Genomic DNA, 26,609 nt, shown 5'->3' with positions numbered 1-26,609 from the left:
TCAGCGTGTTTAACTTCATGATGACTGTGCTAGAGCTTTGTGTTTCCACAGACCTGCAGGTTCCTGTGTCTTAAATCATCGTCTCCATGCTGATTAACTGAAATAGTATTTTACGATGCAAATAATAATAATGACAGTTAACTCGATCCTTCATCAGCAGCTTATCATTTCCAGAAGACAAAGAGCCCCAGATACCTTCTACAGATGACAACATTATGTCGGAGGCTGCCCTCTGGTGGTCCAGCATGGAAGTTACGGCAGATTATCAATAAAAAACATTCCAACTTTTCCCTTTTTCATACATAAACACTAACACTGTGTGTAAAGTTTCCTCAGAGCTTTCAGGATTTCCTTTTGATTTGGACAGAATCACATAGTAGATAATTGTGTTGAATGTTGAAACCCTTGATGGTCAATGGCTTGGGTTTCTCCAAATGATCTCCCTTATCCTTTGGTTAAAGAGAAACACTAAGTTATTTTCATGTAGAGCTTTTTTCATATATTTTCTTACAACACAGCCTCATTTGAAGAGTGAAGACATTCCTGAGGACTGGAATAAGAATCCTGTCAAAGTTCTGGTGGGAAAGAACTTCGAACAAGTCGCCTTTGATAAGACAAAGAACGTCTTTGTGGAATTCTGTAAGCTTGAATCATCTCCTGGAAATGTTCAAAAGTCATCTGTGTATTTGTAGATTTTCAAATGTTTGTTCTGTGTGTGTGTGTGTGTGTGTGTGTGTGTGTGTGTGTGTGTGTGTTTTATTACCCCTTTCTCTCAGATGCCCCTTGGTGTGGTCACTGTAAGGAACTTGCCCCTGTGTGGGAGAAACTGGGGGAAAAGTACAAGGACCATGAAAACATCGTCATAGCTAAGATGGATGCAACAGCTAACGACGCAGAGGAAGTGACGGTGCAGGGTTATCCAACACTCAAATACTTTCCAGCTGGAACCGAGAGGAAGGTCAGCAGATTGTACAGCAGAACCTTGTACACCAGCTCATTCATTCATATCAAATGAATACGGTTCATTTCATAAAAATAATATTAATACTAATATTAATAATATTATTTCTACTACTAATAATATAAAGCCTAAATGCTGCAAAATTTAAAATCCCACAAACTTGGTATTTTTGACCTTTTTCTCCGCTGAGACTGAGTTCAGGATCAGTGTGACGTTTGCTGTATATCAAACATCGGGGTCATTTCATGATGCTGTGGTGTATTAACATCAGTCTGAGGGTATAAAGAGTCATATTCAGTCGTCTTCTGTGTGTTTAATCTTTTCTTAATGAGGTGTGTAAATGTTTTGATGTTTCTGATGAGCAGAAAATGAGCAGATTTTGCTGTTTTAAACCCTGTGATCAGGTGATTGATTATAATGGAAAGAGGGATCTGGAAACATTTGTTAAATTCCTGGATAATGGTGGAGATTTGCCACCTCTCTTTGAGGAAGAGGAACCCGATGAGGATGAAGATGAGGACAAAGAAATCCCAGATGAGGTCAGTTATGTCTTATATATGTATATTGAATGTTTTTGATAAAATAGTTGAATGATTTTTAAATGCATTATAGAACATTCGCTTTGAGATGATGGACCTGTGACTGTAGAAATGACATCATCTGTATTTCATAAAGGAACTTTTTACTTTTTCTTAACTGAGGACTAAATTGAGCGTTTTCACGGTTTCTGTTCAGGTCTCAAGCGAATCTCAGCAAGATTCAGAAAAACTTGTTAACGGATCCAGCAGAAAAGACGAGCTCTGACGTCTCAGACATGAACATGCTCTGATGTCCATCTGTGTGAACCTACTGACAGAGATGTGGTAGCCTAGTGGTTAAGGTGTTGGGCTACCAATCGAAAGGTTGTGAGTTCAATTCCTACGTCCACCAGGCTGCCACTGCTGGGCCCCTGAGCAAGGCCCTTAACCATCAATTGCTTAGTTGTATGAAATAAATGAGATAAAATGTAAGTCTGCTAAATGCTGTAAATGTACTGACTCTTACACATCAGTGTCTCAGTAAATCAGACCTTTACTCCTACACTGTACAGTGTTACTACTAATAAACACACATTTAACACATATTCCATTCATCATCTGTCTCATCATTAATCCTCTGACTCACAACTGATCCAAGATGCAGAAGAAAAGGCATCGATCATGACAAACAATCTGTTTATTATAGAATGATTAAAGAACTTGCTGGTTGTGATGACAACGCTTTGTGTTCAGTCAGGTCTTCTGTGTGAACAGAGACTAAGTCACTAAATCCTGGTTTAAACACATAGAGTTAAAGATTTGTTAGAGTTTCGTATCACACCAGCATTAAGGACAGAGCTTCAACTCTGTATGTGATCACAAACACTGTAATAATAACTAATAATATTAACAACTAATATTTCTCTTTACTGGATTGTTTGTAAACAAATACTGACAAATCTACATTATATGTCCAAAAGTTTGTGCCCCTTGACCATGACACTCACGTGTGTTTGTCCCCCAAACTGTTCCACACTCTGAGCCACACACGAGTTTTTCTTCAGTAGAACTCAGAGTCCAAACCCTGCTTCATCAGGACAATGTCCCTGTACAAAGCAGCTCCATGAAGACATGGTGTGGAGGTAAAGGTTGGAGTGAAGAACTTTAGTGTCCTGCACTGAGCCCTGACTCTGACTCAACACCACTGAACACTGACTGAACCCCAGACCTCCTCACCAACATCTCACTAATGCTCTTGTATCTGAATGATCACTAATCCACACAGACACAATCCAACATCTAGTGGAGAACCTTCCAGAAGAGAAGAGAAGAGCTGATTAGAAAAGCAGAGGGAATCATCTCTGTCTACAGCATATGGGTGTAATGGTCAGGGGGCACATATTTTCGGTGTATCAGTGTATATAATATTTTTAAGTATGTTTCTGGGTATTTTTTTTATTGAATTCTAGCTATAAAATCTGACTAGTATCAGGCTTCATGGTGAGATGTAATCAGACTCTAATCTGCCATAATGAGAAACATTAGATTTCATCACATGTTGCTCAACAGAGAAAAAGTCACTCAGGCTGCAGTTTATTACAAAACGTCACCATCAGCATACCTCAGCCTCATGGGGAAAAATATGTGATGACAGGAATCAGGAATCATCAGTGCTCCAGTGAGTTAGAGATGTTCCACAAGATTAGTGAGAGAGAACCGAGTGTTAGAACCAAGGGCTAGAACTGGGAGGGTTTAGTGCAGCTGAGTCAGTGGGGCTTTCACACACACACACACACACACACCCATGGCAGGAGAATGTAGAGTTAGATAGGTGAACTGGTTTGGTCAGTGTGTCATCAACTAAAAGTCATGAATACAGGGAAGTGCACGTTCTACACAGACGCCTCAGAGATAAACACACAAAGCAGCGAGACAAACAAAATGGGAGTGAAAGACAAAAAGAAAATCACCAAGAACGACTGACTCACTGTAACAGAAGACCAAAGAAAAGTGTGGTGAGTAACACACACACACACACACACCCACACACACACACACACACACACACACACACACACACACACACACACACACTCAGATGAACAACTAAAGCACTGAACAACTAAAACTGTTTCAGATCAGGATGACGGTTGAGTAGTAAATCCAGACATTAATACAAACATTATAAAGGTGTTTACAGGTGAGGGACTGATGCTGATGTCCTCCTGTACAGATACATGATCACTGTCATCAGCATCGTTTAACAAAAGCTTCAGGAATTTGGGACTGTGTGACTTCATCTGGTTTATTACAGTTTATTTACAGAAAACAAAATCTGTGTGTAATTTAATTTCCCATGTCTTAAAGTTATGAAAACTGATGCTTAGTTTTACCATATTTACATTTATACATATGATAAATCTAAACAGGACAATATTAAGAGCAAATACATTTTTCCCTAAACACAAAGACACATAAACACTCAAGACACAAAGTGGTGTGAATCATTAAAGCTAATTAAATCTTTACAAAGTTTCCTTCCATGAAGTCAGTGCCAAAATAAACAGATGTACAAACAACAATCCAAACTAGATTTGTAAAGTTCGTCGCAACAAACTTTGATGTTGGCTTTGACGATGCAAGTATTCGCAATGGATGGTGCTTTTTGGCGGTAAGTGGACATAAGGGTTATTGTTGCTTTTGTTGCAAGTGGACAGAAAGCTAGGTTGCCAAAACATTTGGAGGTAAGCGGAGACAAGCATGTGACATCATCCAAATACTCCTGAGGAAGTTCCCCACATTGGGCTGATTGTTTTGATATGTCACTTATCCATGTTGTGCTAATTTTTGATTTTCACGTGACGTCACGTGACGTCACGTGACGTCATCGGAATACACGTGAGGAAGTTCCCCCTTGTTCTGAGTGTTTTGATATGTCACATGTCCATGTTGTAGAATGTTTTTTTGAGTTTGCACATATTGGGTGCAGGGCTGCGGCAAAACCGAAAGGCCAGTTGGTACACCAATGTAAAAGTTTGTTCAGAGTCTCACCCTAAAGGAGCTGCCTGAGTTTGGTGTAGATAGTTCAAAAGCTTGCCGAGTTATAAACCTCATCTATGGGAAAAAAGCCAACTTTGAGACCTGGTACCGGAAGTACCGGTACTCGGATTGCTTAGAAAAGTAATAGCAACAAAATTCAGACCAGCGTCTACAACATATCAGAATTTGGTGCATGTGGCTCGAAAGCTCTAGGGCACATTAAATTTTATAAATTTTTGTCTAAGCTTAAATAGGAAAACAGAATGTTGGCTTCTACAAAGCGACATAATAAAAATCATTTTTGAATTTAACAAGAAATGATCTGTGTAAATGATCTGTGTAAATGATCTGTGTAAATGATCTGTGTAAATGATCTGTGTAAATGATCTGTGTAAAATTCTACCCAGTTATTTCTTCCCTTTGTTCACAGATTCCAGAGTAAAATCTTCACCAGTTAATTGAAGCTGTTTGATGTTTTTTTCGAGCGATAGATGGACAGCTGACGTATCAGATCACATCGTCAGTCTGTCTGTTTCACACATGTTAAGGAATTTCTTTCTTTTTTTTCCAAAGGTAAATGGACATTCCTGAAGCCACTGTTTCTCCACTCGATGTTTCACCTCCACCTCCTTCATATACTGAAGCTACTCAGAGTCCACAGCCCCAAACTCCACCTCCTACTTATGGAGAAGCAGGTGAGTCTGAGGTGTCCTGATCCTACACCACCTTTGTCTGCTCTCAGTAATGGACATGGTGCTTTAGCACTCGTGTTATTCAGCCAGTTCCTCATCTTCAACTGGTTTACCCTCTCCTGCCCCTCCACTGCCCCTCACCTGCCCTCCCCTCCCATGCCCTAAGATTTATAGACTCATAAATATATAATAAATAAATACATATAAAGAACCTACTGTGTTTGACTTATAGCCTGGTGTGATACAGATCATGTTAGTGAACTTACAAAAGTTGTTAATTACCCTTTAAGTGTTTGTCTACGCTTTAAGTGTTTGTCTACGCTTTAAGTGTTTGTCTACGCTTTAAGTGTTTGTCTACGCTTTAAGTGTTTGTCTACGCTTTAAGCGAGTGTTTTCTATCATTAATAAATGATAGTGTTGTTTGTAGTGGGTGTTCATCCTCCGCAGTTGGACAGTGCTGTGTCTCCTTATCCAATCCTCAGCATTCCCACAGAAATCACAGCCGTACATCACACACAGACAGGTCAGTGACTCTGTGTAACCCAATAAACTGTTGGTATATTTTCATTTAAATCACAATAATTTTACTTTTAAGTACCACATGAAGATACAACTGGAACATCCAGACATTTCTCCTCCAAACCACCAGAGGGTGCCATTTTAACTACTATCTTGTTTCATCCCATTATTTCCTGTTTTAAACAATCATTCTGTCCTTTGTTTGGTTGTTAATGAATAAAGTATGCAAATGATCAGTGTGAAATTAACTTAAATATAGAAATGTAGAAATATACTTGTACATACAACATGTCATTGTTTTGACCTCCATCTGAACCCTGCTCCTGAGGTCTTACAAACGATTTCTTCTTCCTGGTGATTGTGTGTGTGTGTGTTGAATTCTGTCCCTCAGTGTTTGTTCAGCCTTCACCCCATCAGCTGATTCCACACCAGCAGTTGGCTGGAACACTGGGTGATGCTCCCACTGTGATTATCTGCCCTCATTGTCATCACCAAATTACCACCAGTGTGTGTTATAAACCTGGGAATGCAGCATGGGCCATGTGCTGCCTGCTGACACTTTTGGGGTAAGATCAGATTACTGACCGAAATGATTAGATGAGTCTCATGATGTGGATGTCACATGTTTGTGAGTTTAAACCCTTGAGCAAGGCCCTTAGCCTCACTTCACCTGCTCAGCTGTGTAAATTATAAAAATAAATGGCTCCAGATAAGGATTATGAGAAGGACGTCTACCACATGACGTGAATGCAAATCATAAACCTTGTACAAATAAAAACACTTTCTTTCATCATAAATAACAAATTCAGAAACACTGCAGTTCATTTATTAATTTTTTTATTGAGTTTAAAAACAACACAGCATTGTTAAGAATAATAAAAATTATAGATACATTTTATAGAAGATAAAATAAAAAGAAATAAGAAGAGGAAAGAAAAAAGAAATTAAAAGATCATCATCATCATCCCCATCATCTCACATCCAATGTGTCTGTAAGCGATAAATAACCAGAACATCGCCCCTGCTGGAGGGGGAGAAGATTAGCCTCTTAGCCAGCTGGAAAAAAGGGCCCCATATTTTCCCAAATGTATTTACAAGAACCTCTAATCTATTGTTACTCAGTATTAGTCTTCTAATAAGTAGAATATCAAAAGCCAGGGTATTATTTTTAAGCCTAGAAAGTGAAAGACTTAAACAGTTGTGCTTTAGTACAATACAGATGATGAGGCGGGGGTCACGGTGGCTTAGTGGTTAGCACGTTCGCCTCACACCTCCAGGGTTGGGGGTTCGATTCCTGCCTCCACCTTGTGTGTGTGGAGTTTGCATGTTCTCCCCGTGCCTCGGGGGTTTCCTCCGGGTACTCCGGTTTCCTCCCCTGGTCCAAAGACATGCATGGTAGGTTGATTGGCATCTCTGGAAAATTGTCCGTAGTGTGTGATTGTGTGAGTGAATGAGTGTGTGTGTGTGTGCCCTGTGATGGGTTGGCACTCCGTCCAGGGTGTATCCTGCCTTGATGCCTGATGACGCCTGAGATAGGCACAGGCTCCCCGTGACCCGAGGTAGTTCAGATAAGCGTTAGAAGATGAGTGAGTGATGAGTGAGATGATGAGGCCGTGTCTCCAAAACCTCTGACAACCTCCTCTGATGTTTCCTACCCCAAATCCATATAAGATTGATCTTATTAAAAAAAATATATAATAAATAATAATAATAATAATAATAATAATAATAATAAATATATATATATATATATATATATATATATATATATATATATATATATATATATATATATATATATATATATATATATAAAACACATAAGTCTTTGGGTAAGTTAGGAAATAGAGACACAGACAAAACTACAAACCTTAAGGTATTTAAACAAATGTCCAGGAAGTAAATATTTCAGTGTCCAATTATTGCTGAAGAGATGCAAAAATGTTTTATATGTTTTATATATAAATATGTGTGTCTTTGAAAGGCAGAGGGAGTCAAAGTCAATGTAGACACTGAATATTAGTGATTCTGGATGTGACGGTCACTTTGACTTGCTGTGACTTGGTTTAAATTTTAATGATCATCATTGTTGTGATTTATTCTGTATTAAAACACTGCTGTTTGTTTTAGACTCATCTGTGGATTCTGTTTAATTCCCTGCTTCATGAAAGAATTCCAGGATGTTCATCATTCATGTCCTGCCTGTAAAAGATCTGTGGGGATACATGTTCGCTAACATACACACACACACACACACACACACACACACACACACACACACACACACACACACACACACACACAGTTTATTCCCATCACTTTTGAGTATTTACACTAAAACTAATTGATTTGTGAGTTTATTCTTGGACACTGTAAACACTGGTAAATGTGATGCTCTCATGCACTTTAGTTGGATTTAGTCTGTGGATGAATTTTATGTTTTAAATAGATGTACAAAATAAAATACATTTATTCAGGTTTCCTTGAAATAATGACAGATACACAATAATAAAACCCATGCAGTAAAACCTGCAGCACGTCACATCAGTGTCACATCAGTGTCACATCAGTGTCACATCAGTGTCACATCAGTCTCACAGCTCTATCAGTGTCAAATCAGTGTCACATCAGTGTCACAGCTCTATCAGTGTCACATCAGTGTCACATCAGTGTCACAGCTCTATCAGTGTCACATCAGTGTCACAGCTCTATCAGTGTCACATCAGTGTCACAGCTCTATCAGTGTCACATCAGTCTCACATCAGTGTCACAGCTCTATCAGTGTCACATCAGTGTCACAGCTCTATCAGTGTCACATCAGTGTCACATCAGTGTCACAGCTCTATCAGTGTCACATCAGTGTCACATCAGTGTCACATCAGTCTCACAGCTCTATCAGTGTCACATCAGTGTCACATCAGTGTCACAGCTCTATCAGTGTCACATCAGTGTCACATCAGTGTCACATCAGTGTCACATCAGTGTCACAGCTCTATCAGTGTCACATCAGTGTCACATCAGTGTCACAGCTCTATCAGTGTCACATCAGTGTCACATCAGTGTCACATCAGTGTCACATCAGTCTCACAGCTCTATCAGTGTCACATCAGTGTCACAGCTCTATCAGTGTCTCATCAGTGTCACATCAGTGTCACAGCTCTATCAGTGTCACATCAGTGTCACAGCTCTATCAGTGTCACATCAGTGTCACAGCTCTATCAGTGTCTCATCAGTGTCACATCAGTGTCACAGCTCTATCAGTGTCACATCAGTGTCACATCAGTGTCACATCAGTGTCACAGCTCTATCAGTGTCACATCAGTGTCACATCAGTGTCACATCAGTGTCACATCAGTGTCACAGCTCTATCAGTGTCACATCAGTGTCACATCAGTGTCACAGCTCTATCAGTGTCACATCAGTATCACAGCTCTATCAGTGTCACATCAGTGTCACATCAGTGTCACAGCTCTATCAGTGTCACATCAGTGTCACATCAGTGTCACATCAGTCTCACAGCTCTATCAGTGTCACATCAGTGTCACATCAGTGTCACAGCTCTATCAGTGTCACATCAGTGTCACATCAGTGTCACATCAGTGTCACAGCTCTATCAGTGTCACATCAGTGTCACATCAGTGTCACAGCTCTATCAGTGTCACATCAGTGTCACATCAGTGTCACATCAGTGTCACATCAGTCTCACAGCTCTATCAGTGTCACATCAGTGTCACAGCTCTATCAGTGTCACATCAGTGTCACAGCTCTATCAGTGTCTCATCAGTGTCACATCAGTGTCACAGCTCTATCAGTGTCACATCAGTGTCACATCAGTGTCACATCAGTGTCACAGCTCTATCAGTGTCACATCAGTGTCACATCAGTGTCACAGCTCTATCAGTGTCACATCAGTGTCACATCAGTGTCACAGCTCTATCAGTGTCACATCAGTATCACAGCTCTATCAGTGTCACATCAGTGTCACATCAGTGTCACATCAGTGTCACAGCTCTATCAGTGTCACATCAGTATCACAGCTCTATCAGTGTCACATCAGTGTCACATCAGTGTCACAGCTCTATCAGTGTCACATCAGTATCACAGCTCTATCAGTGTCACATCAGTGTCACATCAGTGTCACATCAGTGTCACAGCTCTATCAGTGTCACATCAGTGTCACAGCTCTATCAGTGTCACATCAGTGTCACATCAGTGTCACAGCTCTATCAGTGTCACATCAGTGTCACATCAGTGTCACATCAGTGTCACATCAGTGTCACAGCTCTATCAGTGTCACATCAGTGTCACATCAGTCTCACAGCTCTATCAGTGTCACATCAGTGTCACAGCTCTATCAGTGTCACATCAGTGTCACAGCTCTATCAGTGTCACATCAGTGTCACATCAGTGTCACAGCTCTATCAGTGTCACATCAGTGTCACAGCTCTATCAGTGTCACATCAGTGTCACATCAGTGTCACAGCTCTATCAGTGTCACATCAGTGTCACAGCTCTATCAGTGTCACATCAGTGTCACATCAGTCTCACAGCTCTATCAGTGTCACATCAGTGTCACATCAGTGTCACATCAGTGTCACAGCTCTATCAGTGTCACATCAGTGTCACATCAGTGTCACAGCTCTATCAGTGTCACATCAGTGTCACAGCTCTATCAGTGTCACATCAGTGTCACATCAGTGTCACATCAGTGTCACAGCTCTATCAGTGTCACATCAGTGTCACATCAGTGTCACAGCTCTATCAGTGTCACATCAATGTCACAGCTCTATCAGTGTCACATCAGTGTCACAGCTCTATCAGTGTCTCATCAGTGTCACAGCTCTATCAGTGTCACATCAGTGTCACATCAGTGTCACATCAGTGTCACATCAATGTCACAGCTCTATCAGTGTCACATCAGTGTCACAGCTCTATCAGTGTCACATCAGTGTCACAGCTCTATCAGTGTCACATCAGTGTCACATCAGTCTCACAGCTCTATCAGTGTCACATCAGTGTCACATCAGTGTCACATCAGTGTCACAGCTCTATCAGTGTCACATCAGTGTCACATCAGTGTCACAGCTCTATCAGTGTCACATCAGTGTCACAGCTCTATCAGTGTCACATCAGTGTCACATCAGTGTCACATCAGTGTCACAGCTCTATCAGTGTCACATCAGTGTCACAGCTCTATCAGTGTCACATCAGTGTCACATCAGTGTCACATCAGTGTCACAGCTCTATCAGTGTTATTGACCTCTTGTGATTATTATTCTGTCTCACTGTGAGTTGAAACAAATCACAGAGAAACATTTATAACTCCTGTGTGATGTCTGGTGGAAAATCCAGGAGTTAAATGTTATGTCTCAAGTCAAAAGGCAGAATCTAAATCATTACTGATTTAAATATTTAGGGTTAGTGTTAGATAGTTTATTAAACTAAATAGTTTAATACTAAGTCTCAGCTACTGGGATTCTATTCACATGTGTTCACTGTGTTGTGTTTTGTGTCTGAAACATGCTGGATATTACAAAACCCTCACACTCCTCCTATATTAACTAGAACTATAGATGTCACTTCCTGTACAGATGTCACTTCCTGTACAGATGTCACTTCCTGTATAGATGTCATTGTTCTTTTGCATTAAATTTGATTTGTATATAAAAGATTTTTGTGTGCAGTTTTTTGTGTACAATGTTTACGCTCAAGTCTTTAATATTAGATGCATTTGTACAGCACGACTTTGCTGCATGTTGGTACTAAATGACTAACAGTTTAATTTAAAGTGAAGAATACTGTGATTTTCTTTTTTAAATTGTTTTATCATTTCATTCTGATATTTATTTTGTATTTATAATGTTGTGTTGTGTGGTTTAGTTTAACACAATATGGCAGGGGAGAAAGGAAGTGTGTGTTAGCTGAAGTCCAGATGGTTGTCTGTCACCATGTGTTATTACAACCTGAGAATAAAGACTAAAGACATATAATGTCAACAGTCTAAACATGACATGCTAACTTATAACTGGTGTGTGTGTGTGTGTGTGTGTGTGTAACTGGTGTGTATTGTGTGTATAACTGGTGTGTATTGTGTGTGTGTAACTGGTGTGTATTGTGTGTGTGTGTAACTGGTGTGTATTGTGTGTATAACTGGTGTGTATTGTGTGTGTATAGCTGATGTGTATTGTGTGTGTGTGTATAACTGATGTGTATTGTGTGTGTGTATAACTGATGTGTATTGTGTGTGTGTATAACTGATGTGTATTGTGTGTGTATATAACTGATGTGTATTGTGTGTGTGTATAATTTATGTGTATTGTGTGTGTGTATAACTGATGTGTATTGTGTGTGTGTATAACTGATGTGTATTGTGTGTGTGTATAACTGATGTGTATTGTGTGTGTGTATAACTGATGTGTATTGTGTGTGTGTATAACTGATGTGTATTGTGTGTGTATAACTGATGTGTATTGTGTGTGTGTATAACTGATGTGTATTGTGTGTGTGTATAACTGATGTGTATTGTGTGTGTGTATAACTGATGTGTATTGTGTGTGTATAACTGATGTGTATTGTGTGTGTATAACTGATGTGTATTGTGTGTGTGTATAATTTGTGTATTGTGTGTGTATAACTGATGTGTATTGTGTGTGTGTATAACTGATGTGTATTGTGTGTGTGTGTATAACTGATGTGTATTGTGTGTGTATAACTGATGTGTATTGTGTGTGTATAACTGATGTGTATTGTGTGTGTGTATAACTGATGTGTATTGTGTGTGTATAACTGATGTGTATTGTGTGTGTGTATAACTGATGTGTATTGTGTGTGTGTATAACTGATGTGTATTGTGTGTGTGTATAACTGATGTGTATTGTGTGTGTGTATAATTTATGTGTATTGTGTGTGTGTATAACTGATGTGTATTGTGTGTGTGTATAACTGATGTGTATTGTGTGTGTATATAACTGATGTGTATTGTGTGTGTGTGTATAATTTATGTGTATTGTGTGTGTGTATAACTGATGTGTATTGTGTGTGTGTATAACTGATGTGTATTGTGTGTGTGTATAACTGATGTGTATTGTGTGTGTGTATAACTGATGTGTATTGTGTGTGTGTATAACTGTATGTTTTTGTGGTGTGTGTATACTTATGTGTATTGTGTGTGTGTACTAACTGATGTGTATTGTGTGTGTATAACTGATGTGTATTGTGTGGTGTGAATAACTTATGTGTATTGTGTGTGTATAACTGATGTGTATTGTGTGTGTATAACTGATGTGTATTGTGGTGTGTATAACTATGTGGTATTGTGTGTGTATAACTGAATGTGTATTGTGTGTGTGTAAACTTATGTGTATAGTGGTGTGTAAGAACTGATGTGTATTGTGCTGTGTGGTAAACTGATGTGTATTGTGATGTGTATAACAGATGCTGTATTGTGTGTGTGTATAACTGATGTGTATTGTGTGTGTATAAAACATATGTGTATTGTGTGTGTGTATAACTGATGTGTATTGTGTGTGTGTATAACTGATGTGTATTGTGTGTGTGTGTATAATTATGTGTATGTGTAGTGTGTCCTAACTGATGTGTATTGTGTGTGTGTATAACTGAAGTGTATTGAGTGTGTATAACTGATGTGTATTGGTGTGTGTATAACTTATGTGTATTGTGTGTGTGTATAACTGATGTGTATTGTGTGTGTGTATAACTGATGTGTATTGTGTGTGTATAACTGATGTGTATTGTGTGTGTATAACTGATGTGTATTGTGTGTGTGTATAACTGATGTGTATTGTGTGTGTGTATAACTGATGTGTATTGTGTGTGTGTATAACTGATGTGTATTGTGTGTGTATAACTGATGTGTATTGTGTGTGTATAACTGATGTGTATTGTGTGTGTGTATAACTGATGTGTATTGTGTGTGTGTATAACTGATGTGTATTGTGTGTGTATAACTGATGTGTATTGTGTGTGTATAACTGATGTGTATTGTGTGTGTATAACTGATGTGTATTGTGTGTGTGTATAACTGATGTGTATTGTGTGTGTATAACTGATGTGTATTGTGTGTGTGTATAACTGATGTGTATTGTGTGTGTGTATAACTGATGTGTATTGTGTGTGTGTATAACTGATGTGTATTGTGTGTGTATAACTGATGTGTATTGTGTGTGTGTATAACTGATGTGTATTGTGTGTGTGTATAACTGATGTGTATTGTGTGTGTATAACTGATGTGTATTGTGTGTGTGTATAATTTATGTGTATTGTGTGTGTGTATAACTGATGTGTATTGTGTGTGTATAACTGATGTGTATTGTGTGTGTGTATAATTTATGTGTATTGTGTGTGTGTATAACTGATGTGTATTGTGTGTGTGTATAACTGATGTGTATTGTGTGTGTATAACTGATGTGTATTGTGTGTGTATAACTGATGTGTATTGTGTGTGTGTATAATTTATGTGTATTGTGTGTGTGTATAACTGATGTGTATTGTGTGTGTGTATAATTTATGTGTATTGTGTGTGTATAACTGATGTGTATTGTGTGTGTGTATAACTGATGTGTATTGTGTGTGTGTATAATTTATGTGTATTGTGTGTGTGTATAACTGATGTGTATTGTGTGTGTATAACTGATGTGTATTGTGTGTGTGTATAACTGATGTGTATTGTGTGTGTGTATAACTGATGTGTATTGTGTGTGTGTATAACTGATGTGTATTGTGTGTGTGTATAACTGATGTGTATTGTGTGTGTGTATAACTGATGTGTATTGTGTGTGTGTATAACTGATGTGTATTGTGTGTGTGTATAACTGATGTGTATTGTGTGTGTGTATAACTGATGTGTATTGTGTGTGTGTATAACTGATGTGTATTGTGTGTGTGTATAACTGATGTGTATTGTGTGTGTGTATAACTGATGTGTATTGTGTGTGTGTATAACTGATGTGTATTGTGTGTGTGTATAACTGATGTGTATTGTGTGTGTGTATAACTGATGTGTATTGTGTGTGTGTATAACTGATGTGTATTGTGTGTGTATAACTGATGTGTATTGTGTGTGTATAACTGATGTGTATTGTGTGTGTGTATAACTGATGTGTATTGTGTGTGTATAACTGATGTGTATTGTGTGTGTGTATAACTGATGTGTATTGTGTGTGTGTATAACTGATGTGTATTGTGTGTGTGTATAACTGATGTGTATTGTGTGTGTGTATAACTGATGTGTATTGTGTGTGTGTATAATTTATGTGTATTGTGTGTGTGTATAACTGATGTGTATTGTGTGTGTGTATAACTGATGTGTATTGTGTGTGTGTATAACTGATGTGTATTGTGTGTGTATAACTGATGTGTATTGTGTGTGTATAACTGATGTGTATTGTGTGTGTGTATAACTGATGTGTATTGTGTGTGTATAACTGATGTGTATTGTGTGTGTGTATAATTTATGTGTATTGTGTGTGTGTATAACTGATGTGTATTGTGTGTGTATAACTGATGTGTATTGTGTGTGTGTATAATTTATGTGTATTGTGTGTGTGTATAACTGATGTGTATTGTGTGTGTATAACTGATGTGTATTGTGTGTGTGTATAACTGATGTGTATTGTGTGTGTGTATAACTGATGTGTATTGTGTGTGTGTATAACTGATGTGTATTGTGTGTGTATAACTGATGTGTATTGTGTGTGTATAACTGATGTGTATTGTGTGTGTGTATAATTTATGTGTATTGTGTGTGTGTATAACTGATGTGTATTGTGTGTGTGTATAATTTATGTGTATTGTGTGTATAACTGATGTGTATTGTGTGTGTGTATAACTGATGTGTATTGTGTGTGTGTATAATTTATGTGTATTGTGTGTGTGTATAACTGATGTGTATTGTGTGTGTATAACTGATGTGTATTGTGTGTGTGTATAATTTATGTGTATTGTGTGTGTGTATAACTGATGTGTATTGTGTGTGTATAACTGATGTGTATTGTGTGTGTGTATAATTTATGTGTATTGTGTGTGTGTATAACTGATGTGTATTGTGTGTGTATAACTGATGTGTATTGTGTGTGTGTATAACTGATGTGTATTGTGTGTGTGTATAACTGATGTGTATTGTGTGTGTGTATAACTGATGTGTATTGTGTGTGTATAACTGATGTGTATTGTGTGTGTATAACTGATGTGTATTGTGTGTGTGTATAATTTGTGTATTGTGTGTGTGTATAACTGATGTGTATTGTGTGTGTGTATAACTGATGTGTATTGTGTGTGTGTATAACTGATGTGTATTGTGTGTGTATAACTGATGTGTATTGTGTGTGTATAACTGATGTGTATTGTGTGTGTGTATAACTGATGTGTATTGTGTGTGTATAACTGATGTGTATTGTGTGTGTATAACTGATGTGTATTGTGTGTGTGTATAACTGATGTGTATTGTGTGTGTGTATAATTTATGTGTATTGTGTGTGTGTATAACTGATGTGTATTGTGTGTGTATAACTGATGTGTATTGTGTGTGTGTATAATTTATGTGTATTGTGTGTGTGTATAACTGATGTGTATTGTGTGTGTATAACTGATGTGTATTGTGTGTGTGTATAATTTATGTGTATTGTGTGTGTGTATAACTGATGTGTATTGTGTGTGTATAACTGATGTGTATTGTGTGTGTGTATAACTGATGTGTATTGTGTGTGTGTATAACTGATGTGTATTGTGTGTGTATAACTGATGTGTATTGTGTGTGTGTATAATTTATGTGTATTGTGTGTGTGTATAACTGATGTGTATTGTGTGTGTGTATAACTGATGTGTATTGTGTGTGTATAACTGATGTGTATTGTGTGTGTATAACTGATGTGTATTGTGTGTGTGTATAATTTATGTGTATTGTGTGTGTGTATAACTGATGTGTATTGTGTGTGTGTATAACTGATGTGTATTGTGTGTGTATAACTGATGTGTATTGTGTGTGTTTAACTGATGTGTATTGTGTGTGTATAATTTATGTGTATTGTGTGTGTGTATAACTGATGTGTATTGTGTGTGTATAACTGATGTGTATTGTGTGTGTATAACTGATGTGTATTGTGTGTGTATAACTGATGTGTATTGTGTGTGTGTATAATTTATGTGTATTGTGTGTGTGTATAACTGATGTGTATTGTGTGTGTGTATAATTTATGTGTATTGTGTGTATAACTGATGTGTATTGTGTGTGTATAACTGATGTGTATTGTGTGTGTATAACTGATGTGTATTGTGTGTGTGTATAACTGATGTGTATTGTGTGTGTATAACTGATGTGTATTGTGTGTGTGTATAATTTATGTGTATTGTGTGTGTGTATAACTGATGTGTATTGTGTGTGTATAACTGATGTGTATTGTGTGTGTGTATAATTTATGTGTATTGTGTGTGTGTATAACTGATGTGTATTGTGTGTGTATAACTGATGTGTATTGTGTGTGTGTATAATTTATGTGTATTGTGTGTGTGTATAACTGATGTGTATTGTGTGTGTGTATAACTGATGTGTATTGTGTGTGTATAACTGATGTGTATTGTGTGTGTATAACTGATGTGTATTGTGTGTGTGTATAATTTATGTGTATTGTGTGTGTGTATAACTGATGTGTATTGTGTGTGTGTATAACTGATGTGTATTGTGTGTGTATAACTGATGTGTATTGTGTGTGTTTAACTGATGTGTATTGTGTGTGTATAATTTATGTGTATTGTGTGTGTGTATAACTGATGTGTATTGTGTGTGTATAACTGATGTGTATTGTGTGTGTATAACTGATGTGTATTGTGTGTGTATAACTGATGTGTATTGTGTGTGTGTATAATTTATGTGTATTGTGTGTGTGTATAACTGATGTGTATTGTGTGTGTGTATAATTTATGTGTATTGTGTGTGTATAACTGATGTGTATTGTGTGTGTATAACTGATGTGTATTGTGTGTGTATAACTGATGTGTATTGTGTGTGTATAACTGATGTGTATTGTGTGTGTATAACTGATGTGTATTGTGTCTCAGGTTTCTTACTGACTGACTAAAGCAGCGCCTGTGGAAAACTGAGTTTAGAGAGATGTACATGAAGATAAATATTCAAATATCCAGATTAAAATCCATTCAAGTCCTGAATCAGATTATTAAAGTCTCGAGACAGATTTGTTCCTCCACTGGATTTCTTAATACAGGCAAAATATTAACACCTAAGAGCTATAAAGAGCCAAAAGCATCATTCAAAACCACACTGTGTGTTTTTATTTTTTATTTTTTTTATTTTATGTCGTGTACTGATCAGAAAAAGGGCAGTAAATATACAGAATAATTTTTACACTAAACTTAACAATGATTACAAACAGAAGCAGGGACACACACTGAATAAACAGGGCTCGCCCGGTGCTAGCTGTCGTTATCCATCATTTCATTCATGTTTATGAGGTTTGACTTTCCAAAATGAATCCATTTCTCATAGTGAAATCTACTAGGGGAGATTTGATAGCCAACTTAAGTTCAAATCCTGTTGACTAGTGTGGTAATATGCAGGGGTAAAATATTGTACTGCAGTCAGCCACTAGAGGGCCTCGTATTTTGGCTTCAGTTTAGTTAGAGTCAAGTCAAAAAGCTTTAATTGTCATACAGCTCACCCCATATACAGCATAGAGTCACTGAGTGGAAGCTGTGAACTACTGACAGATTTAGGTTTAAAATTCTCTTCAGTTCTGAAAAGTGCACTAAGGAATGTTCTAGTGATGTGTAACGTGAGCCCCAAAACTCCGTCAAAAATCCACCTCTAATTACGTCCCAAGTCAATGTATGTAAAGACACATAATGTCTGAAAAAGTTCATGATTATTAGAGTAAAGCTGACTCCAGATTACTGTCCCTAATAATTAATAATCCTAATTAACCCTAGAATACAAAAAGCAAAGAGAAAATGTAAAAAGATTATTATTAAGTGTTAATATAAGATTATTACTATTAGTGTTAAGTTAAAAGATGAAACCTGCTGTTGTAATGTTTCTACCACCTTCCTGTCTTATTAAACTATAACTAAAACTATTAAGTTCCACATTGCTACTCTGTTGGAAAGTGAACAAGACACATAGGGGAAATTATTCATTGTAAGGCTGGTCTTCAACGTACTGATTGCTGTTATAAACCTGGTCTTCAACATAGTCATTGGCAAATCTGATGATATCAGTCATAGCCATGAGAATCAGAAGATCCATGTTCAAGTCGTTGGAGACCTGCTCATAGTAGTTCTGCACAGGAAAGATGCAGTTCATTGGGACTCCGAGTTTATGACTGCACTCTTCCATCTGAGAGAAAGAGAAACAGCAGAACTTACATTTGAGGTCCATTTACTTTCATTTCTAATTAAAACATCCACCAAGTTAATAAGTGACAGGAAAAAAATGTTCTGTGGAGTCTCTAAGTACTACATAGTAGGTGGGAGACTGTAGATAAGCAATAAATAAAAGTTTGTGTTTTTCTCACCTTCTCTTTAATTTTTCTGCTGGTGTAGATCCCACTCAGGTTCTCTTTAACTAGCACACATGCTCTGTCAACATGTGACATAATGATGACCTGAGGAATCCCTGTTAAATCCCCAACAATAAAATGTGTTTATCTCATACATCAGATTGACTTTCATCATAAAGCGGGAGACTAATAGCTCCCAGATCAGACCTACTTAAGAAAGGGGGATGGATGGGGTAGGGGTGGGGGGATACGGGTGGGGTTAATACTTATGTTACACACCGTACAGTACATGACCATATCTCTGTGCATTAATACACTCTGTACACTCACCTAACTCACGAGCTCTCTCCCGAACAGCTCTCATCTTCTCGATGACGTCGTCAGTGATGAGGGAGATTCTGTCCCCTGGTACGACACTCACCAGACAGTGCACTTTGTCCTTCAGACTGGTTTTAATGAGGAACCTTGGGTCATCTTTAGAGATTGATTTAAAAGGATTGAACTGAAAGGCCAAAAATAAAATTCCATGTAAATGTGCATGAAAGTGAATATTATTTTTGTTTAGACTGGTGGAGAAACGTGTGAATGTAAATGCTGTGTGTTTCTCTGTAGAAGGAATGTAAAAGCCTGTGAGAGTGTGAGCTCCAGGGCTCAGTGTAGGACACTAGAGATCTTCACTCCAACCTTTACCTCCACACCATGTGTTCAGAAAGCTGCTTTGTGTACAGGGACATTGTCATGATGGAGCAAGGTTTGGACTCTTAGTTCTACTGAAGGAAACTGTAGTTACACAGAGAAGTGTAGAAGTGTGTGACTCAGTTTGGGGGACAGTTTGGGGGACACATGTAACACACATGTAACAGTAGGTGTGTACCAGGCAGAATGAGTCTCCTGAAAAACATAATTATGATAAATATTGAACTTACAGTGTAGTTGCTTTTTACATGACCATGTAATATTTTGATGATATCTTCACTGTGCACTCCTGATGATGCCTCAGATTCCACACCCATGATATCAAGAAAGACAAACGGATAGAAAGATCCAGGCCCGTCTTTCTTCAGCCTGTGATTTTTAAACTGAAAAATAAAGAATAATTAAATACATTTTTTTTATATAAAAGAAGAGATTTAAGATTAAATATAAATCAGACTGAACACAACAGTACAGGGTTTAAGAAGCTGAGCTTTAGACTTATAATGTTATATTGTTTAGTTATTACCTCTTTAGTGAAGCTTTTCCCAGCTGCTGAATTAGCCAGTGCAGTGGTGGTGTTGTATCCCTGGAGGACGGTGTTGACTGAATTAATAAAGCTGGACTTTCCTGCTCCGACCGGGCCGTGAAGTAGAATCTTCAGCTCTCGGACTTCTGCAGTTCCTGGCTGGAATTCTTTCAGTTTTCTCAACATCTCTTTTTTATCACTCTCCCTATTCAGTAAGGAAAATAAGCAGGTGACCTTCGTACACTGAGCAACTTTTATTTAGACTTCAAACACATAACGCTGGTGTCTGTTTATAGTCAGTGTTCTTACCTCCATGTCACTGACCGCCATGGCTGATCAAATACTGTGAAATTTAAGTTGAATTAAGTATTAATTGTCATTAAATATCAGTGTCATATTAGCATAGCTGGTGTTTATGTTCTGTAGTGTTTGTGTTCTGTAGTGTTTGTGTTCTGTAGTGTTTGTGTTCTGTAGTGTTTGTGTTCTGTAGTGTTTGTGTTCTGTAGTGTTTGTGTTCTGTTGATCTTTATTGTCCTGGCATGTTGATCACCTTCATTTCATTGTCCAGTCTCATGATTTCTCTCTCTCTCTCTGTCTCTCTCTGTCTCTCTCTCTCTGTCTCTCTCTGTCTCTCTCTCTCTCTCTCTGTCTCTCTCTCTCTCTGTCTCTCTCTCTCTGTCTCTCTCTCTCTGTCTCTCTCTCTGTCTCTCTCTCTCTGTCTCTCTCTCTCTCTGTCTCTCTCTCTCTCTCTGTCTCTCTCTCTCTCTGTCTCTCTCTCTGCCTCTCTCTCTCTCTCTCTGTCTCTCTCTCTCTCTCTCTCTCTGCCTCTCTCTCTCTCTCTCTGTCTCTCTCTCTCTCTCTCTGTGTTGTGTTTGTTTCACTGTTTTTCTGTACATGTGCATCTACCTACTAACACCTGACAGTACCTTTATTTTGAAGACATTTTAATGCCTTAGATTTATTTACAGAAACACAGGCAGAAGTGAAGTCACAGAGCTTCAGCACACATATTCAACACACAAAGCAGCACAACTTAATATTCAGTGTAAAGTTCCTGCTGTTAGCAAAGTGTTTATTAAGAAAGTGTTTATTTTTATACACTTAGTTTAATATAAGGTTCTAAAATAACTCACCAGGCTTTGGGCTCAAGGTCGGTTTCTTAGATTTTATACCCAATGCCTTAGGAAGCTGAATAAAATATATAAAATAAGCACAGCATGTTTACTGGACTGTAGTGTCTCTGCTGGATTTTGATGGACTCAGTACAGATTTCTTACCCAGCTCATGATGCAGGTTCTGTGATCTGCCTTGTAATGTGCTGCTGCTGTAACTCTGTCACTGAATAAAAACAGTAATAAAAAATGATAACCAATCATCGTTAACTGATGTAATTATCATATAATTACAGGTAAGAAAACAGGCTCTGAAGGTGGAGCTGCCTGCTGTGATGGACGCCTTTATCACACAAACTTCCACACATTCAACTTCTTTGTTTGTGGAAGGTAAGATGTTTGTACAATGAGCTATAGAGCTATTGTCCTGTACACTAAAGACCAGACCAAACTGGTTTGGGAGGAAATACCTCATATTTCTGAACTCGATAAATTTATCTTTCTCTTTATTACCAACAACATGTTTAGTGTTAAAGTTCATAAATGCTTCATTATTATTACAACAGACATGATCAAATATTTAGAATTGCAGATGCCTTAAATTTATATTCTGTAGATGTTGTATTTTATTCTGCCTTCATAAATCTAACGTATTCTCTGACCTGATTTTATATTATATAGATTTTGGAAGAAAAAAATTATTTGTAGCATTCTTTAAATTACAAAAGTGAGAATTAAAGTTTATCTTCTCAGGTTTTCTTTTCTTTTTTCACTGGAAGGTGACGTAAACACAGCTGAACTTCTTCATTAATGCAATAATAATGAATGTAGGGTTTAATAATGATGTTTCTCCATGTTTTTCCAGTGGAGCTCATTGTATCTCTGTCCAGGAATAAGACATAATCATTGGGTTCTACTATAATAACTGAGGGCTGAAGTGGCTGAGGACATTAATCAAATGTAAATGGATGTTCACTTACCGTTTCTTTTGCTTGAGCCTTGGTGCTGTACCTGTACCTGTAAATGCACCTGTACCTGTAAATGTACCTGTACCTGTAAATGCACCTGTACCTGTAAATGTACCTGTACCTGTAAATGTACCTGTACCTGTAAATGTACCTGTACCTGTAAATGCACCTGTACCTGTAAATGCACCTGTACCTGTAAATGTACCTGTACCTGTAAATGTACCTGTACCTGTAAATGTACCTGTACCTGTAAATGCACCTGTACCTGTAAATGCACCTGTACCTGTAAATGTACCTGTACCTGCTGCTCCGACTGTCTGTGTCTGTGTCACTGTGTGAGATATAAAACTGGACCTGAGTGTAACTCAGATATTCACTTTTACTTTCTGTTTCACAGTCTGCAGTAACTTCAACATCTCAAGATCTGAAATATCTGCTCTTTAATCAACATCTCAAGATGTTTCAATCAACATCACATCTGAATGTTAGGAATGTTGCTGTTATGGTAAAGAAAAAGGGGAGAAAATTGTACATCTGAGAAAAGTGTAAAAATTCGTGCAAAAAGTCAGTTAGCTTTATTGTCATTTCAACCATAAAATAATACAACACTTAATAAACTGAAACAGCGTGTACACACATTCTACACCTCCACGGGGAGAACATGCAAACTCCACACACACAAGGTAGAGGTGGGAATCGACCCCCAACCCTGGAGGTGTGAGGTGAACGTGCTAACCACTAATCCACCGTGACCCCCAGGATAGATTTAATTCCTTTAAAGTGCTTGTTCTTAATGTCACACTCTCGCACATGCACACGAAAATATCCCTGATGTCTCTTGCTCTAGCGACCGTGTACAGACCCCCAGGGCCCCGAGGGCCCTACACCGATGTTCTTACAGAGTTTGCAGATTTTCTTTCAGACCTATTGGTTACCTTTGATAAAGTGTTAATTGTAGGAGACTTTAACATTCATGTTGACGACACAAACGATGTTTTAGGACTCACATTTATGGACCTACTAAACTCATTTGAGCTTAAACAAAACATCACTAGAGCAACACATCGTCTTAATCACACACTAGATTTAATAATATCACACAGAATAGATGTCACTGATACAGATATCATACCTCAAAGTGATGACATCACAGACCATTACCTCATACTGTACACACTACCTGTAGAACAGACTAACTGTGTCTCACCATGTTATCGACTCGGTAGAACCATTATTCTGACCACTAAAGACAGATTCACAAACAGGCTTTAAGTTGGTTTAGATCCTACCTGTCTGATCGATACCATTTTATAGAATTAAATGAAGAATCCTCCAGTTTATTACCAGTTAATTATGGATCAGTTCTAGGATCTCTGCTTTTCTCGATATACATGCTTCCCTTAGGGAACATCATTAGAAGACATGGGATTAGTTTCAACTGAGTGTGTTAGAGAGATAAAAGATTAGATGTCCTGTAATTTTCTGTTAAACTCTGATAAGACAGAAACATTACTTATCGGTCCATAAACCAGTAAACAGAAACTCTCACACTTTACCTCCCATTTAGAGGGATGTTCTGTTACTAGTAGCTCGACAGTGAAAGACCTGGTGTTTATTAGACAGTAACTTGTCTTTAAAATCATATCACCATATTACAAACACAGCCTTCTTCACCTTAGAAATATTACCAAGCTGAGAAACATCCTGTCTGTATCTGATGCTGAGAAGCTAGTTCATGCTTTCATGACCTCTAGACTGGACTATTGTAATGCATTACTAGGTGGTTGTCCTGCATCTTTAATAAATAGGCTACAGTTAGTCCAAAATGCAGCTGCCAGAGTTCTCACTAGGACAAGAAAGTATGACCATATAACCCCAATTTTATCATCTCTACATTGTCTTCTGTGCCATGAAGATTTTGGACCTCCACTGAGATGAGGTCGACTCTGTGAGAATCCTGAGACATCTACAGATCTACCAGCTCCAGTTAGACTCTGTGATACTAAAGAGGAGATGTGAACTCCATGTGATCTTTTACACCAACACAACATTTATCAGACTGTATATTTATAATCACACCCCCAGTGTCACCCAGATGAGGATGAAGTTCCCCTTTGAGTCTGGTTCCTCTCAAGGTTCCTTCCTTTACCATCTAAGGGAGTTTTTCCTCCCCACAGTCACCTGAGTCACCTCAGACTTGTTCATTGGGGATAAATACATACACATTTAAATATATCTAATATTAATCTTGAGTTTTGTATTATATTAATCTTTATATTATTCTTTATAATAACCTTTTTTACTATGTTTATGGTCTGTAAAGCTGCTCTGAGACAATGTCACTTGTAAAAAGTGTTATACAAATAAACTAGAATTGAATTGAACTGAATTGTCTGAGCAGGTCCATGATAGCACCGAGTCCCCATCAGCCGAACACTTATCAGTCATCATGCTCAGTCCTGAAGAGCAGAGGTGGCTCCAGCTCTGGTTCTCACCTGCTTTAGAAGTGGTATGGAGCATACATGAGTGCTCTGTGTTCTGGAATTAGCACAAAGATGTGGTGTGAGTAGCTGAGGTCTGGTAGACGCTGGGGATGTGTATGTAAATTCATTTTGAGCTCCTGTGTTAAATAAAGTGTACGTTTACTCTCCAAATCTTATCCATAAGGGGTTTAGGTTTTAATCCCAAGCACACTGGAGCCACACCTGAGTCCACCTGTTTAATCAGTTGATCTGAGCTTTTATGAACATCTGGAGCGTGCCAATGCTTACCACAGAAGATCGGACACACTGATGTCAGAGAGATATGAGGAATAAGAAAGATTGCTGTGTTCCAGTGTGACCTGTAGAGGGCAGCAGAGCGATTCAGCTGCACCACACTGCTTGGGTGATGACGCAATGACGTAATGACGTTATGTTAATTAGATCACAGACACGTTTTTAATCTTATGATAAATTGAAGCCTTATAACGAGTCGTTATGTCCAACACAGTGGGAAGGCTCTTGTTGTAGGGAGTTTCTCTGCAGTTCCAGCTGTTATTCTACAGAAGTGTCCATGATGTCTTGGCGATCATCACTTATGTGATTTATGTGGTTATGTGATAACAACAACAACAACAACAACAACAACAACAACAATAATAATGATAATAATAGCAATAATAATAATAATGATAACAATAGCAATAATAATAGTAATAATAATAATAATAACGACAATAATAATAATAATAATAATGATAATAATAATAATAATAATAATAATAATAAAAATAATAATAATAATAATAATAACAACAATAATAATAATAATAATAATAATAATGATAATAATAGCAATAATAATAATAATAATAATAACGACAATAATAATAATAATAATACTAATAATAATAATAATAATAATAATGATAATAAAATAATAATACTAATAATAATAATAACGACAATAATAATAATAATAATAATAATAATAACAATAATAACAATAATGATACTACTACTACTACAAATAATAATAATAATAATAATAACAACAATAATAATAATTAAAGCTGCAAGCAACATTTCCCGGGTTCAAGCGTTTAAGGCCTTTGGATTGACATGACAATATATGTCATGTCATGCTACATATGTCATGCTACAGAGGGTGCCATAACATATGTCATGTGAAGTACTCACCTGTCCAGTGTTCCCTAAAATAAACAAAGTCATATCCATTAGAGATGAGCCGGATATTCGGCTGAAACGAGTATCCGGTACGGATAAAGCACTTCTGCTGAGTACGAGTATTATACAAGTCAATGTCTGTGCTCAGATTGTATGAAAATCATCATTGGCTAGCGTTTAACCGGTAATTAAAGCCCCGCCCATTTCAAGACAAGCACCGCCTACATCCGGGTTAGGCCCCACCCACTCCGAGTCAGAACCAGAATCAGAATCTTTGCCTTACAAGTCAGCACAAAATTGCGTTTTTGGACTGTTGGGGGCGCTAGAGGGCTTTTTTAAAAAAATGGCTGTTTTTAGTGATTTTTCCGTTATAGCGCCACGAAG

At 37.6% G+C, this 26,609-nt stretch overlaps 3 protein-coding genes across 4 annotated transcripts in view; 2 read left to right on the top strand and 1 right to left on the bottom strand.

The window, feature by feature from the left end:
- The window catches only part of pdia2 (protein disulfide isomerase family A, member 2), a 6,409-nt gene extending 4,325 nt beyond the window's left edge, over positions 1-2,084 (top strand). Inside the window, exons 8-11 of the mRNA XM_060860975.1 lie at positions 519-639; positions 777-958; positions 1,366-1,500; positions 1,697-2,084. Coding sequence (XP_060716958.1) covers positions 519-639; positions 777-958; positions 1,366-1,500; positions 1,697-1,765 — 507 coding nt within the window. The 3' untranslated portion in view covers positions 1,766-2,084. The remainder of the gene's footprint in view (positions 1-518; positions 640-776; positions 959-1,365; positions 1,501-1,696) is intronic.
- A 1,273-nt stretch (positions 2,085-3,357) lies between these two features.
- Positions 3,358-8,432, top strand: si:dkeyp-75b4.8 (lipopolysaccharide-induced tumor necrosis factor-alpha factor homolog). 2 transcript variants are annotated; one of them, XM_060860670.1, is made up of 5 exons: positions 3,358-3,494; positions 5,092-5,213; positions 5,626-5,733; positions 6,121-6,295; positions 7,860-8,432. In XM_060860670.1, the coding sequence occupies exons 2-5, from the start codon at positions 5,096-5,098 to the stop codon at positions 7,963-7,965; spliced, it is 507 nt and encodes a 168-aa protein (XP_060716653.1). In that variant the 5' UTR covers positions 3,358-3,494; positions 5,092-5,095; the 3' UTR covers positions 7,966-8,432. The 2 variants fall into 2 exon arrangements, with proteins under 2 accessions (XP_060716653.1, XP_060716654.1); XM_060860671.1 differs by having other exon boundaries at positions 5,638-5,733; positions 7,860-8,420.
- A 9,592-nt stretch (positions 8,433-18,024) lies between these two features.
- Positions 18,025-22,940, bottom strand: ifi44b (interferon induced protein 44b). The gene is made up of 10 exons (XM_060860930.1): positions 22,859-22,940; positions 22,570-22,642; positions 21,755-21,815; positions 21,611-21,665; positions 20,787-20,820; positions 20,478-20,682; positions 20,182-20,334; positions 19,586-19,757; positions 19,271-19,371; positions 18,025-19,092 (listed from the first exon to the last, which is right to left on the bottom strand). The coding sequence occupies exons 3-10, from the start codon at positions 21,761-21,763 to the stop codon at positions 18,886-18,888; spliced, it is 936 nt and encodes a 311-aa protein (XP_060716913.1). The 5' UTR covers positions 21,764-21,815; positions 22,570-22,642; positions 22,859-22,940; the 3' UTR covers positions 18,025-18,885.
- Positions 22,941-26,609: the final 3,669 nt, after the last annotated feature.

The sequence above is a fragment of the Tachysurus vachellii genome, chromosome 24 (assembly GCF_030014155.1).
Source record: "Tachysurus vachellii isolate PV-2020 chromosome 24, HZAU_Pvac_v1, whole genome shotgun sequence".
Lineage (NCBI taxonomy): Eukaryota > Metazoa > Chordata > Actinopteri > Siluriformes > Bagridae > Tachysurus > Tachysurus vachellii.
This window is presented reverse-complemented; position numbering and strand designations above follow the sequence as displayed.